General features: G+C 53.1%; 1 protein-coding gene across 1 annotated transcript; it reads left to right on the forward strand.

The window, feature by feature from the left end:
- The first annotated feature begins 1,764 nt into the window (after positions 1–1,764).
- Positions 1,765–16,392, forward strand: PVR (PVR cell adhesion molecule). Its single transcript, XM_061173247.1, has 8 exons — positions 1,765–2,069; positions 4,857–5,216; positions 6,872–7,177; positions 8,611–8,728; positions 11,755–11,903; positions 13,185–13,313; positions 15,071–15,102; positions 15,717–16,392. Exons 1-8 carry the CDS (start codon positions 1,991–1,993, stop codon positions 15,786–15,788), a joined length of 1,245 nt encoding a protein of 414 aa, XP_061029230.1. The 5' UTR covers positions 1,765–1,990; the 3' UTR covers positions 15,789–16,392.
- Positions 16,393–16,777: the final 385 nt, after the last annotated feature.

Consider the following 16,777-nt stretch of genomic DNA (forward strand, 5'->3'; position numbering starts at 1 on the left):
TTAATTCAGGAATTTTGACAGCCTGGACCTTTTGGCCTTCCCAAGTATTTATTGACTCAAAGGGTTTTTGCCCGAGAATACCAGTCACCAAAGGTCCTCCCCCTCCTACTGACACTCACCACATCTTAACCCTATCCCTGAGAACCTCCCTTTTCTTAACCCCAACTTTGAGTTCATCCCTAACCTTCACCCCATCCCTGACCCTCAGCCCTGCCTTGACCCCAATTTTGAGCTTCAGTAACGGAGCCTGTATCATCTGCATTGCGTGGAATTGTTCAGGACCAAGGCTCTAATGATTTGATTTCAGACAGAGGCCCCACTCCTGTCACCGAGAAGTCAGATGTCCAGTGGGGAAGAGGCAGAATATGGGGTGAGGTGGGCCCCAAATCTGGTCCAAACATTGGCAGGGGGGGAAAGAGGGAAGCCTCTGACCATCCAGAGTCAGAGAGCAGGCTGCTGCAACCACAGTAAGCGTAGCTGGGAGCCCTGGGAGGAGGGGGAACCCCAGAGGTGACATCATGGCCCAGGGGAGAAACATAGCAGCGGCCACAAGTTCCCGATTTGGAAATAACTCAGAGGCCCAGAACAAGAGTGCCAGAAAATTCAGAGATTTCCCAGAGACCAGCTCCCACATTTCCATTCAGAAATTCACCTACATACATGCAGAGTGAGAGACACCATGCATCAGAGGCACCCACCCACAGCTGGGTGCCAGGAGTGGGCTCTGGGGCCAAGTCAGAGAGGGCAGCAGGGAACGGAACCCTCCAAACTGGCCAAAGCCCAAAGGGGGAATTTTCTAGAAAGATATGGGGATGTCACAGAACAAGGGTCAGAGCTGCTAGTGGGCCAGGTGGGGATCACGGCTAGGATGAACAGGGCTGGGGACCAGGAAGTCTCCCAAGCTCCACATCTGAGCACAGGGCTCTCTAGGTCTCTCTGTCGCCTCTCGATTCTCTCCCACCTCACTATCTGTCTTGTGTCTCTCTCTTTGTGTCTTTTCTCTCTTTCTCTCTCCCCATCTCCCAGTGGCCATCTCTGAGTGTGTTTATCTCCATTCCTCTCTCATTCCTCTGTCTCTATCTTGGTCTCTCTCATCTCTCTCCCTTCTATATGTTGCTCCCTAACCATCATCACCTCTAGACATGATGCTATTCTGTGGATTGATCTGTTAATGGTCTGTTTCCCTCCGATAGAAGGGGGGCTCCACGAAGGCAGGGATTTTTGTCTGTTTTATTTTCTGTTGCATCCCCTGTGCCTGGAATGCTGCCTGGTTCCATAAAATATCTATGGAATGAAAAATGAATGAGCCATCATTCTCACCAGCATTATTGTTTGATGATAACTGTAAAGCAACAGTCGTTGTCATTGTGAGAGCTGTTTATTGAGTACAAACGATATACCAGGAATTGGGCTAAGCAGTTGCTTAAGTCTTACAAACCCTCCCGTGAGGTGAGCGCTGTTATCCTGTCCATTTTTCAGATGAGAAAACTGAGGCCTCAGGAGGAGAAGCAACTTGCCCAATATGAACCCAGGGGGTTTAAGCTCTTGAGCTTAGGAACTCAGGATCTGTCCCGATTATAGACTCGAATCTCTGCTCTGTCCCTCGCCAATCTTGAACTTTAGAAAGTCGCTGAACCTCTGCGTGCCTCAGCTTCCTCGCCTGTCACATGGGGATCCTTATATAGAAGCTTCCTGGCATCAGAACCCACCTCCTAGTGATGTTGCCCTAGTGACGAGTGTCAGCGCAGGCGCGGAGGGAGGGGCAGTACCAGAGCCTCGGCGGGAATCCCGGGAGCGGGCGGGGACCCGGGAGCCCAGTTCTACTTCTTCTCTACTTCTTCCCCGCTGCAAGTCTGAGGAGGGAAGAAGTAGAACTTCCCCCTTCCCTCCCCTAAGCTTCGGCGGCTGAGTGACGCCAGGATTCCTGGCCAGGACCCGCGGCGGCCGCGGGACTGGCAGAGCGAGCGGAGAAGGCGGCGGCGCGCCCAGCATGGCCGGAGCCACTCCCTTAGCTTGGCCGCCGCTGCTGCTGTCCCTGCTGTCGCTGTTCTGGGCGTCCTCGGGAGCCGGTGAGTGACCCCGCGCGGTCGGGCGGCCCCTGCTCCCCCTCTCCCTCCCCACCCGCCTGGGCCCGGCCCCCTGGGTTCCCCGAGGCCGAGCGCACCGCCCTTCGCTTTGTGCTCCCCTCCGCCCCAGGGATGGAGAAACGCCGGGCTGGGGCGGACTCTCCTGACAGATTCCTGGAAAGCCGCGGGACCTCGGGAGATTTCTGAAGGGCAGGGCGGGCCAGCCTCCGGGAAAAAATAAGGTGGAAGGCGACTCACGCCCGGGCACCACACCTCTCGACCCCGCTCGCTAGAAGCGGACCCTTCTCCCCAGCCCCCAATAGCCCGCTGACAACGACAGAGGATGCTTGATGCGGGGGGAGGGAGCAGCGGCACATAACCCCGTTCCCGTTCGACCCCAAATGTCTGACTCTAAGGACATGGCCATTCAGTCATGCATGCGTTCATCCCACACACGTTTATTATAGAGTTCCTACTATGGGCAGCCTTCCAGGTTACTGGGGATACAGCACTGATGTCAGACGGCGGTGCGCTCAAAATAGCTTTTGGCGTTTAATACATGTGTGAGCTCAGGAAAGTGACCTAAGCTCTCTGTTTCCATAAAATGTGTGTTGGGGACGGGGCAGGGGGTGGAATTCTACCTACCTAGTAAGACCGTGTCTTGGGAAGATGCTGAGCTAGGTCAGATGCACTGGAGAAGAACAATAATGATAACGATAATTCACGTCAATAATAACAACACTGAATGCAGGCTCGGGGAAACCAGAGTCTGGCCATGTCCCAAAAGGTCTCAACCCAGGCTCTGCCCCTCACCTGCTGGTTAGCTTAGGCAAGTAGCTTGAGCCTGCAAGGCTCACTTGCCCCCTCTGACCAATGGGGATGAAAATACTGGTGCTCCCAGTGTGGATCTCATGGGCCCTTGGAGAGGGTTGGAGGAGGCCTCACCTAAGGGAGCAGCCCAGTGCCTGGCACACAGTGGAGCTTGGGCCTGGCTATTACTCAGAGTACGAGGCCAGAGAAAGGCCACTTCATCCAGTTTCATCCTCATAGCGGTCTTGCCATCAAGAGAAGGAGAAGGAGACTCACTTGCCCAGAGCGGTCTTGCCTCATGGAGGGAGAAAAACCAAAGAAAAGAGGTGAGCCACATCAGGATGTCATTGCTAGAGCCAGGATTTTGGACCCAGCGCATGGAGGATGCAGACAGAAGGCAGAGTGGAAGGCTTTCTGGAAGGGTGACATGTCATTCTCAGAGAGACAATTTGCTGAAAGCCTGGGTGTTTTCTTTTCACCCATGAAGCCTAAGTCGGCAGCTCATAAACAAGGGAGTTCCCAGGAGACTCATCAGAGAAGGAGACTCACTTGCCCAGAGCTGCACAGCACATCCATGGTGGAGCTGGCATTCGAAGCCAGACTAGCATGCTCACCACTCCACAATCCCCTCGTGTCCAGACCGTGCCCTCCCTCGACACCGCACGCTCCAAGCACCCCAGTCCACTACCTCCCAGCCTCCTCTTCCTCATAACAATAATTATAATATTCACCTGTATAGGGTGCTTGGCATATCTAATCCCTTTACATAAACTTCCTCATTTAGTCCTCCCAACACCCTCTTAAGTTATAACCACCCCCATTTTACAGATGAGGAGACTGAGGCTCAGAGGAGTGAAACCAGCAGCACAAAGGCCACAGCTAGTGAGTAGCAGGACTGAGAGTCAAAGCACTTAACTCCTTCTCACCTTGTCCCTTATCCTTATTATTATTAATAAGGACGCATAGCATTGTGTTTCTTGATATCGATAAAAGCCAACACATATTGAGGACCTACTATGTGCAGGGTGCCCTGGGCAGAAAGATTTTCATCTGGAGCCTGGTGGATGAGAGATCAGGAGTCTTAACTGTAGATGGCCCAGGTTCAAATCCACCTCTGCCACTTGTGCTCTGTGTGACCTGAAGCACAAGACTCTGTGCCTTGCTTTCCCTCTCTATAAAGTGGGGCTGACGGTAGTGCTTACCTCAAGGAGCTGTTTAAAGCCTGAATGCTGGGAGATGTGTAAAGTGCTCAGAACAGCCCCTGATCTTTGTAAGCAACCCGTGAATGTTAACTGTTTTTAGTCCCATTTTACAAACTAGGAAAAAGAATCAGAGAGGTTAAGGAAACTGCCTGAAGCCTCACAGCAGAGATCTGAAGGGATCCAAAACACTGGGGCTATGATCACCTCCCTTCTTGTGCTAGGATCACCTACAAACATTTTCCCAACCCGAGTCCGCATAGAGTAATAGCAGTAATATTTTATTTCATGGATTCTAAGACCTAGAGTTTCTTCCCTTTCCACACCTCTAAATCCAGGATGCTCTAACCACTGAGGACAGGTCGTGCTGTAAATGACATCTTAAAATTGATGACTCAGGGGTGATGAAAAAGTTTGTGGTGGTTGCACAACATCGTGAATGTACTTACTGCCACTGAACTGTACGTTTTAAAATGGTTTAAGTGGCAATTTTAATTTTTTAACCACAATATTGACCGCAATTTTAAAAACTGATGATGCTGAGATAGAGGAAATACGGTAACAACAGTCCGACTGAACGGGCGCAACCCGGTTGCAGACCCAATCCAGCCCCCCTCACCCTCACCCCTGGATCCGGACTGACCCTCCCCACCTCCGTCCCTCCTCCCCACACACACTCCCAACTAAGGGGCTCCAAGGCCCAGGTGAGCGACCTCCCAGGCGCCTCTCCCCATCCAGATCAGGGACACCCGGGTGTGACCCGCCCCGCGTTTCCCCGCAGGGATCAAGACAATCGGAGTGCTGGCCCCAGCCCAGGTGCGCGGCTTTCTGGGCGACACCACGGAGCTGCCGTGCAAACTGCAGCCGCTGGAGCACAATGTGACGGTGACGCAGGTGACCTGGACTCGGCAGAAGCTGGCGGAGGCCGCCCGCAGCGTGGCGGTCTTCCACCCCACCCAGGGCCCCAGCTTCCCGGAGCCCGGCCGGTTGGCGTTCGTGGCCGCCAGGCCAGGCGAGGAGCTGCGAGACGCATCGCTGGCCGTGCGGGGGTTGCGCGCCGAAGATGAAGGCAATTACACCTGCCAGTTCGCCACGTTCCCCAACGGCGACAGGAGCGCCCGAACCTGGCTCCGGGTGCTCGGTGAGCCGGGAGGAGGGGGGCCGAAAGGGAGGGGTGTGGGGTGGGGTAGGGAGGTAAGCAAAGAGAGGGAAGGGCCCGGGAGGGAGGGAGATTCCCTCCCGAGCAGAGATTCCGCGGGGACAAAAGAAGGAGGTCGGGCAATGATGGGGCGGGGATGCAGAAGGGGAGATTCGAGGGGGGAGGGGCTGGAGGACCAAAAGAGAGTACTAGAGATGATGGGAAGTAAGATCTTGGAGATTGAGGGCCGAGGGGATGGAGGGGCTGGGGGTGCTGGGGAGCGAGGAGGGGGGGAGTGGCTGGTGCGAGAAGGGGGTGGGGACAGGAAGGGCCCTGGAAAGCGGAAAAGCCGCTACCAGCTCGCGAACCTCCTTTCCTCACCTGCAAAATAGGCTTAGTAACAACAGTGCTGCCTTCAGAAAGCTGTCCTGAGGGTCCCGGGAGTTTATCCAGGCGAACTGCTTAGAGCAGAGGCCTCTGTGAGCTGGTGATAGGGGGTCAGTTACTGTTACGCCCTTTGGTGAGGAAGGGAGAGTTGAAATAGACAGACTCGGAGAAGGGGATTCTGATACCCAGTAAGGCGGGGAGGGGGGACACCCTTGGCACTGTCATGGAACCATGTGTTCATTTTTATGAGCACCAGGGAAAATATGACAGGCCCTCCTCTTGGCAGCTGAGTACAAAGTCTCTGTGCCTCGTTTCCTCATCTGTGAAATGGAGATCCGCTATGAGGATGAATAAGAGCTGACATTTCTTTTCTGCTTATGTGCCAGGAACTGTCCCGGGCCTTGCATGAATGACTCAGGAAAGATTAAGTGCTTGGAACAGTGCCTGGCACACAGTACCCAACCAAAGGCAACTGTCGTCATTTCAGAAAACTTGGGACTTCAGGTCTTATGATTTAGGATGAGGGTAAAACAGAACCAATGAGTCAAATTAAAGAGAAATCTTCAGTAACAAGAACACAGGTACTGAGGCGAAAGGAACCAAGTGAAACCCCAGGTCTTGGAATCACCAGAATGATTAAGAAATGGTCAAGGTAGTTTTGGAGTCAGACAGACCTTGTGGGGAGGTCCAGCTCTGTCACTGACAACCGTGTAACCTTGAGCCAGTCACTTTCCCTCAGACCCTCCAGGGCACGGCTCATCCCTCCCTCTCCTCCATGAAGCCCTCTGTAACGCACCCCCCCCCAGATTCAGGCACCCCTTCTGGGCTCCCCCATCCCAGCCTTGCCCACTCTGAGTCATCACTGCCTGGGGAAGTCTGTCTTCCCCTTGGACAGTCCACCCAATGAAGGCAGGGGTGGGGTTGTCTCGGTCGTTGCTGGGTCCTCAACACTGCCCATCACAGAGCCAGGCAATGTGTTCAATTACCAATAATAATAACATACATTGAGCACTTATTACACGCCAAGTACCATTTTAAGAGCTTTACCCGCAAATTCTCATCGCCGGTGATCCTCTCATTATACCCAGTTGACAGACAAGGAAACTGAGGCACGGACTTGCCCAAGGCCACCCTACTGCTCAGGGGCAGAGCTGGGATTTGAACCTGGCCGCATCCTGTCCCCTCAATGAGCCGCCCTCCTCTGCTGCTGAGATGTTTGTTGAATGACTGCAGGTGAGGAGTGACCCGTCCCTTTTGCTTCTTTCCCCCAGCCCAGCCCCAGAACAAGGCTGAGACCCAGGAGATCCCGCTCAGCCAGCTCAGCCTGGAGCCTGTGCCCGTGGCCCACTGCATCTCCAGGGGGGGTCGCCCGCCCGCCCGCATCTCCTGGTCCCCGCCCCTGGACAAGATGGCGAATACAAGCCAGGAGCCAGGGCCCCTGCCTGGCACTGTCACCGTCATCAGTCTCTTAACCTTGATGCCCTCCAGCCATGTGGATGGCAAGAATGTCACTTGCAGAGTGGAGCACGAGAGCTTCGAGGAGGCGGTGGCGCTGCCCATGACCCTCACCGTGCCCTGTGAGTGGACCCAAGTGTGAGCAAGGGCAGGAGGGGCTGCCAGACTGTCTCCACCCTCCCCCACCATTGTCTACACTGACCCCCCCCACCCAGGCCACTCCCAACATCACCCCCATCATCCTCACTGGCTTCCCTGATTACTGCCTACCCCCATCCGCACATCGTCTACACCGGCTCCCCTGGGCCACAAACGGCACTGTCCTTCATTGTCCATACCAGCTTCTTATTTTGTTTCTTTTGGCTGCACCACGTGGCATGCGGGATCTTAGTTCCCCAACCAGGGATTGAACCCGTGCCCCCTACAGTGGAGTCTTAACCACTGGACCGCCAGGAAAGGCCTATACCAGCTTCTTAGGCCACAGTCCACACTGCTCCCCGATTGTCTACCCTGGCCCCCGCCTACACTGACGCCCCATATGGGCTCCTTTGAGCCCAGTCTACACACAGTGCCTACGCCTGCTTCCCTGGGCAACTGTCCGCACTGACCTTGTGCACACTGCTACACCACTTCCCCACCATCTACACCAACTCCCTTGTCCGTTTTCTACCCTGCCTTACCAACCACCTACACTGGCTCCTCTGGGCCCCAGACAGCGCTGCCCTCACTGTCTACACCAGTCATGTAGGCCACCAGCTGTGGGGAGTTGGCACTGTTCCCTGTGTTGTCTAGAGAGGTGCCCGTGGCCACTGCTGCACTGAAAGCCTGCATTTTCTACACGGGTTCTCCCAGGCACTCTCTCACACCGACCCACAACACTGTCTACACTGGATCCCCTGGAGAGAGGTCTACACTGGCTCCAGTGTAGTCTGCACTTCTCTCTAGCCCACTGTTGTCTACACTGGCTCGTCTGCGGGCTGTGTCCTCCCATCATTGTCTATACCGAATACTCCCTCCCCAGTAGGTGCTGTACTGATTCCCTCAGCACCCCCCCACCTCACACACACACAAACACCCTGTCTCATTGGCCTTCCCTCTGGGGACTTTGAAAATCTCCCCTGTCGATCACATTTGAGTTGGATAAGCAGCAGGCTGAAACAGGGTCATCCAGGATTCTTTCCTGCGGGACTTATCAGAGCCTTGAGTATGCTCCTGTGTATTATGAGCGCCCAGGAGGCCTCTTCTCACAGGACAGCCCAGGCACACCAGGATCTGGCTTTACCCAGGAAAACCAGTAGAGAGAAGCAGGTGCTGAGAAGCCCTCTCTGTGCCCCACCTCCTGGCACCCTGTTGAGGACCCCCAGACTTCCATTCTCGGAGCCGGGGGGGGGGAGGGGGTAGAACCCATCGCCCCAGACCCCTCGGAGGCCTCTCTACCCTGAGCTGTTCCCCAAAACCCACCAAGGCCCTTTTCCTGTTGTGACATGAATCCCAATTATCTTTAGGCCCCTCTGAAGGCTCTCTGTCTCTGAGCCTGTGTGTCTGTTTCCCCCAGACCCCCCCGAGGTGTCCATATCCGGCTATGATGGCAACTGGTACATCGGCCGTAGTGAGGCCTCCCTGAACTGTGACGTCCGCAGCAAACCAGAGCCCACAGGTTATAACTGGAACACGTGAGTTCCTGGGTCAGAGGGAGGAGGGGCTGGGAACCCAGCTACCTGGGTCCTGAGAGATGAGGGGGTTGGGGACCTCGATTCCTGGCTCTGAGGGAGGAAGGGTGTAGGCAGGAAAGTAAAAAGAGAGCAAGCAGTCAACTGCAGGCCCCCAGGAAAATGTCTGTCTTGCGTGCGCAGAGTTTATGCGGTGGTTTAGTCCAGGTGTGCTGACACACCTGCTCTTTATGGCGTGCCTGCTGTACTTAGCTTGAACCCACAGGATCCCCACACTCCAGGCACAGTCTGCATTATGGCCAGGCCTGGATTAAAGATTAGCTGGGCCGCAGGAGCTGCCGTCATCGGCCCGGGCACACAGCCATGGGGCACAGAGGTGACCCTCCCATTGGCGTCTCGCTCCAAACCTGATCCCCTTAACCTCTGGGCTGTGCCACCTCCCCAGCCATCACGTGTTACCTGCTCAGTCACCTCTCACAGAGCAAATACTGTCCCATCCCCGTTCTCTTGACTGAGGGGCAGAGCAATGAGAAAATCTCCTCAAATTCATACCGAGGCCGGGGTTACAAGTGGGGGAAGATAAAGGCAAAGGGGTAAATTGTTTTATGTAATTTTTAAAAATTTATTTATTTGCTTGCTCCGGGTCTTAGTTGTGGCACACGGGCTCCTTAGTTGCGGCATGCGAACTCTTAGTTGCGGCATGTGGGATCTAGTTCCCTGACCAGGGATCGAAACCGGGCCCCCTGCACTGGGAGTGCAGAGTCTTATCCAGTGCACCACCAAGGAAGTCCCATGTTTTATGTAATTTTTATTGGGCCTTTTTTTCTTATTTCAAAAATAACTTAGCATTGTAGAAACTTTAGACAATATGGTTATGAGTAAAAAGAAGAAAATAGCACCTGTAGTCAGGTACCCAGTCACCTCCAGAACACCTCCACTGTTACCCTTTGTTATATATCCTTCCCGTCTTTTCTTCCAATATTTCTAAACAAAAACTGTGCTGTATGTACAATTTAAAATTTTTTCCTCTATCTCATGAACACCTCTCCATGTCAAGGCACATAGATCTATTTTCCCCCAACATTTTATCAGGAAAATTTTCACACATACAGAAAAGTTGTAAGAATTTTCCAGTGACACTCAAAAACCCCACCACATGGATTCTCCTTCTGATATTTTCACGTACTTCTTTGCCACATTCCTGCCCATCAGTCCATTCCTGTCTCCATCTAGCCAACAGTCCTTATCTTTTATGCATTTCAAAATACCCACAGCCCCCTTCTTCATGGTGCTGCGATTCCATCATAGATGAGCCCTTCAGTGATTTAACCAATCCCAAATGGGGATACGGAGGTGCTCTCCTGTTTTCAACTCTGCAAATGCCATGGTGGTCAGCATCCCCATCTGTCCATCTCTGTGGACAGCCACAGTCGTGTCTCAATGGTTGGCCGGAGGAACTGCCAGTCGAAGGTTTTCAACTAGTATTGATGGCTGGCCATTACCTTCCTGCCCCAAAGTGCCACGATTCAGGCTCACGAGCCACACAGCCGGGTTTCCATGCCAGCTCTGCCGCCCAAATCCATGCCTGCATCTCCTCCATCCATTAAACCAGTGTTTCTTGACTGCTTACTGTGTGCCAGATGCTGTTGACCCACAAACCTTGGTAAATAAAATAGACCAAATTCCCTCCCCTCTCAGAGCTCCCATTCTGATGGGGGAGAGAAACAATTAAACAAGATAACATGGGAATTCCCTGGTGGTCTAGTGGTTTGGATTCTGCGCTTTCACTGCAGGGGCCCAGGGTTCAATCCCTGGTCGGGGAACTAAGATCCCACAAGCCGCAGGGCGTGGCCAAAATAAAATATTTTTTAAAAAATTTAAAAAGTAAACAAGATAACGTTGTCAAGAACAGAGTGTGTCAGGTGGTGATAAATGCCATGGAAAAGATAAAGCAGAGGAGGAGGGTGAGAAGGGGGTCACTGCAGTTGAAAGAGGGTGGCCAAGGAAGGCGTCACAAAGGTGACATCTGAACAGAGGCCTGAAGGAGGTGAGGGTGGGCGGTATGGGTACCGATGGGAAGGGCATTCCAGACATAGGGAACAGCATATGCGAAGACCCTGAGGTGGGAACATAACTGGAGTGTTCGAGGATCAACACATCGGCCACCATGGATATAGAGGCGAGAGCAAAGGGGTCAGTGGCGTCAGGGAGCCAGCTTGTGTGGGACCTGTGCCCGTGCTAAGGACTTTTCCTTTACTGGCGGGCTCTGGACAGAGGAGGGACTTGGGCTGACTTAGTTCTTTTTTTATATATATAATTTTTTTTAATTTTATTTATTTTTGGCTGCACTGGGTCTTCGTTGGTGCGCGCGGGCTTTCTCTAGTTGCGGCGAGCGGGGGCTGCTCTTAGTTGCGGTGCTCGGGCTTCTTTGAACCCGTGTCCCTTGCACTGGCAGGCAGATTCTTAACCACTGCGCCACCAGGGAAGTCCCCGAGCTGACTTAGTTCTAACAAGGTCTCTCAGATGCTGAGTGGGGGACAGAGCGGGGTGGGAGTGGGGGTGGAAATAGGGAGCCCAGTGAGAAGGTTCCCCCAGGAGTAGGGGGAACAGACCAGGGTGGTGGCCGTGGTCCTTTGCTCTCGCCTCTATATCCACAGTGGCCTCCTTGTAGATCCTCAAACACTACAGTTATGCTCTCACCTCAGGGTCTTTGCATATGCTGTTCCCTATGCCTGGAATGCTCTTCCCATCGGTACCCACACGGCTCACCCTCACCTCCTTCAGGCCTCTGCTCAGGCCCTGAGGAGTCGTCAGACTCAGGCTAGATTTTGAAGGTGGGGCAGACAGGATCTGCCGATCGGCTGGATGGGAGTGTGAGAGGCAGAGCTGGGGGAACTCCAGGCTTGCTCTCAACTTGTACTGTAGATGGCGTGAGGGTTTCTGTATTCCTGGCATACAGTGAGTGCCCCATCACCTGTTATTCTAGGCCTCCAACCGAGGCCACTTCCTCACCTATCTGTCTCTCCTAGGACCATGGGACCCCTGCCACCCTCTGCTGTGGCCCAGGGCGCCCGGCTCCTGATCCATACCGTGGATGAGTCCATCAACACGACTTTCATCTGCCTTGTCACCAACGCCCTAGGGACTGGCCAGGCAGAAGTGACCGTCCTGGTCACAGGTAAGAAGCCCCCTGGGTGGGGAGAACAGAAAGATCAAAAGAAGAAATCACAGTAGGCTTCCCTCTGAAGGAGGAGTTTAGAGGTGGTCCCTGGTTAAACGAGTCCCGCAGCCACAAGAATGCTCTCTAGCTCCCATCCTTCCCCTAAGCCCCCCTCATGGAAGGTTCAACAGGATCAGCTTTACTCTCTGTTAACTCAACATCTGTACCATTGGAACCATTGTACAGCCACCTGGACACAGCCCCTCTGGAAACCCAGGCTGGGGTAGTTGCGTGATGCCTTTTCCCAGTGGACTCAGGAAGGCCTTTCCAAGTGTATTAGACAGAACTCTATCATTTGCAGTTGATAGAAGCACAACTCAAAATAGTCCAAGCAAAAATGGGACTTTATTGGAAAGGTACCTTCAGGTATGGTTAGATCCAGGTGCTCCAACTATGTAACCCAGGAACTTTTCTTGACCCCTCTTGTCTCTGCTTTTCTTGACCTCTCTTGTCTCTGCTTTTCTCTATGCTGGCTTTATTCCCTGGCAGGCTTTCCCCTCAGGAAGGTAAGATGGTCCTCAGCAGCTATAGGCTCACAGCCCACCAGTTTAGAAATCCCAAGGGAAAGAATACACCACTTTCAATAATCTAGCCAAAATCCCAGGGCTGGCTCTCATTGGCTTAACTTAAGTTACAGACCACCCCCACCCCCATGAACCAATCACAGTAGCCAGGGAGAATGGAATGCTCTGATTGGCCAGGCCCAGGTCAAAGTCCCATCCTAGGAACCAGAGGGTGGGGTCAAGTCCACCTAAACCATATAGACTGAGGGAAGCAGAGTGGTAGCTTCCTTAAAAAACGAAGGGTAGGGCTTCCCTGGTGGCGCAGTGGTTGGGGGTCTGCCTGCCAATGCAGGGGACACGGGTTCGAGCCCTGGTCTGGGAGGATCCCACATGCCACGGAGCGGCTGGGCCCGTGAGCCACAATTACTGAGCCTGCGCGTCTGGAGCCTGTGCTCCGCAACAGGAGAGGCCGCGGCGGTGAGAGGCCCGCGCACCGCGATGAAGAGTGGCCCCCACTCGCCGCAACTGGAGAAAGCCCTCGCGCAGAAACGAAGACCCAGCACAGCCATAAATAAATAAATAAAATATAAAGAAAAAAAATACATTCAGAAAATCAACGTAAGGCATACTATTTCACAAAAAAAAAAAAAAAAAACAACGAAGGGTAATATTTTGGGGGCAGGTAAAAAGCCCGAAGTCTCTCATCTTAAATCTCTGCTTCCTTCTCTTCCTGCAGGACTTCCCAGAGAGCCGTCAAATTCGGGCTTAGCCTCTAAGATCATTATCATCCTGACTTTCACTATCATGCCGGTTGGTCTACTCCTGCTGGGGCTCTGGATTTATTTCTGGAAATCCAGAAACTCCCGTGAGTCCCCTCTTTTTTGCGATATCCCCCGCCTGTCTGCCATAAATGAACATCACCACAGCCAACATAACTGAGCACCTACTATGTGCCAGGCTCTGCACTAAGCTTTCCACATGGCAGCCTCTCACTGAATCCTCACCCCAGTACCATGAGGTTCCCTCATTTGACAGACAAGGACACTGAGACCAGGCAGTTTTATTCATTGGATCATTGATTCATTTTACAAAGTGGGAGCAGCTCCTGTAGGTCCTCGAAGGCCACAGTAAGGATTTGGCTTTTAATCCAGGTGACACAGGAGCTCCTGCTGGATGGATGGAGGGTGGAATAACATTTAACCCCCGCCCCAGCTTTCTTCCATCTGTCTTGCTCACGACTGGCTCCCTCCCTGCTCTCACGGAAAGGAGGGGGGTGGCAGGAACTGGTGCCCCGATCCCGAGCTCTAAAAGGATCTGACGTTCTCTCACCTCAAGGGCTTTGCAAGCCTGTTCTCCTGCCTGGAGCAGCCTCCCCACAGCTCCCTCTGGCAAAGCCCTGCGGCTAATTCTGTAATCAAAAGAGCTACATTTTGCTGAGCACTTTCTCCATGCCAGGCACTTTCTGCGCACAGCCCCCTTGAATGCTCACAACCACCCTGCAAAGAGAGTCCCGCTATGAGCCCATTTTACAGATGAGGAAATGTTTGCTCAGAGAGGTGATGTCACCTGCCAGCTAGCACATAGCTGGAAAGTCAAGAGTAGAAGGCAGTTCTGTTGGCTACAAAGCTTTGTTCCTTCAACCACTAAACAAAATGGCCTCCTCACATCCCAGTGGGAGGCCCCCTCCTCCAGGAAGCCCTCCCTGATCTTTCCCAAAATGAGCCAAGCACCTCCTCTGGGCTCCCGCACCCCAGCCTTGCCCACTCAGGGACATCACTGTGTGGGGACTTGTCTGTCTCTCCAGTGGACTGGGAGCCCCAGGAGGGCACAGCTAGAAGTGTCATGGTCATGGCTGTGTCCTCAGCACCACCTACCACAGGGTCGGGCACAAAAGAGGCATTTGAGTAAGTGTTTGCTGAATGCATGACGTCCAGAGCCAGACTGCCTGTATCTGAGTCCACACTCTACTGCTTTATTGCGTCACCATGGGCAAATGCCTTACTCTCTATGACTCAGTTTCCTCCTCTGTGAAATGGGAGTGACTGTACCTTATAGTATAGGTACAGTACTTAGTGCAGCATTTGGCACACTGTAAGCCACACACTGGGTGTATATATAAGCTATGATTATTATCACTATTACTAATATGCCTGTTGTTATTAACATAGGCACCATGAGAAGAGGGATTTTTGTCTGTTTTGCTCACCACATCCATATCCCCGGCACCTAGAATGCACCTGGCACAAAGTAGACATTTTCTATTTGCTGAATAAATCCCTGTTTGATGGTTGAGGAAACTGAGGCACAGAGAGGTTAAGTCAATTACCCATGGTCACACAGCTGCTAAAGGACAGAGCTGGGATTTGAACGCTTCCATCTGGTTCCAGAGCCTGCGCTCAGTAAATATTTATGTATACTTAATAACTGAATGAATAACTAGATGAAGTCTATACCCCAGTTGTGTTTTATAAATGTAGAAACCATTTTGGGAAGTGATTCCCCCACATCAATAGCAGAGCCAGGCCTTAGAACTCAGGGGGCCTGGCCACCCACACGTGCCTTCTTCCCACACTTTCCAGCATTGTCATTCACTTCTGACCACTTCTCCTCCTGTCTCCTCAGGTCGGAACCAGCACAGTTCGTCTGCTAATGGGGTAAGTGTGGTGATGGAGCTGAGGAGGTTATGGGGGAATTCTGCATGAACCACAGATTAATCACTGTGGGCTTTCCCAAGGAGGGGCCAGGCCTCTCTGGGCACCTGCAGCACTTAACCAAAAGCCAGCACAGCCTCAGGAGTCAGGTCCTGGATCTTTTCTTCAAAGGCCTCGAGCATCAGTTCCCAAACCCTTCCTGCTGGGCAGAATCCCCTGTAAGGTTTGCTTAAATGCAGGTTCCGGGAACTCCCTGGCGGTCCAGTGGTTAGGACTCTGCGCTCTCATTGCCGAGGGCCCGGGTTCAATCCCTGGTAAGGGAACTAAGATCCCACAGGCCACATGGTGTGGCCTAAATAAATAAATATAAACTGCAGGTTCCTGGGCCCCACCCCCTGAGAGTGGTCTGGTGGGTCTGTGCTGGTGCCTGGGGACCTGAATTTTCATAGGCACCCCGTCCCTCCCCTCCCTACTCATGACCACACCTGGAGAAGTGCTGCCCTGGCTTCCAGGGGCGGGGACAGAAGCAGGCCTGCAGCTCTTTGCATGCTGGGCTTCAGCAGGAAGAATTGTTTTGGAAGGGCCTGAGGCTAAAGTTTGTGTATTCCCGCTTCCAGAATGTCATCTATTCAGCTGTTGGCTGTAATGCCAGCTCTCCCCGGGATCCATCGACAGAGGGCACCAGGTGACAGCATCGGGACTGAACAGAGAGAGTCCTCACTGGAGCTGGTGAGGAAGTGGGCCTCGCAGCTGGACAGCCACCCCACCTCAATGGATGACGTCTCCCTCCAAAGAGACTGGCCACCCTTCCCTTGCCAGACCTCAAGAATGTCCCCTCTGCCTCACAACACAGTGGGCGGGTGCAAGCTCAGGGGTCCTCAAGACCAACCCTCAGGTTCAGTCATTCACCATAAGGAGTCACAGAACTCAGGAAAGCTGTTTACACACGATTATGGTTTACTACACTGCAAGTGTGACAGACAGAACTGTCTGTTGGAGAAAATACCTTAGGGAGATAGAGACCCTGGGCCAGAATGCAGGGCATGAGCCACTCTGCAAGAGAAAGTGAGAAGGATTGGGGCTTCTCTCTAGGCAGATGGGAGAATGCAGAACAGAGAAGGACGGGAAAGAGATGCGACCCAGCAGCATGGGAGTGGTAAGGGGGTGACAAGGCCAGTGGGGCTCCACGGCGTCAGGGACACAAAGGGAGATTGGTTGCCTTGCTGCCACATAAGCCCCTTGTCCGTCCCCAGCCCCCAAACACCTCATTAAAGTTTATTTATTACACCTCGAGTGGCTGTGTGCGAGGGGATCTTTTGTGGGAATTGAGGAGGGACAGAGTTTTGCATGGACCGTCACCATGTGAGACAGAACCAAAGGCATGGAGGGAAGACCTTGAATCAAGAGGGTCACAAGGACACGAATCCCCAGGATTCTCAGACACCAGGGGGAGAGCATGTCTTACTTCTCTCTCTCTCTCTCTCTCTTTTTTCAATTCTTTTAACTACAAAATACAGGCATACCTCGGAGATATCGCGGGGTCAGTTCCAGACTATCACAATAAAGCAAGTCTTGTGGATTTTTTGGTTTCCCAGTGCATATAAAAGTTATGATGCGGGGGGGGGCTTCCCTGGTGGCGCAGTGGTTGAGAATCTGCCTGCCAATGCAGGGCACACGG

The sequence above is a fragment of the Eubalaena glacialis genome, chromosome 18, assembly GCF_028564815.1.
Source record: "Eubalaena glacialis isolate mEubGla1 chromosome 18, mEubGla1.1.hap2.+ XY, whole genome shotgun sequence".
Taxonomy (NCBI): Eukaryota; Metazoa; Chordata; class Mammalia; order Artiodactyla; family Balaenidae; genus Eubalaena; species Eubalaena glacialis.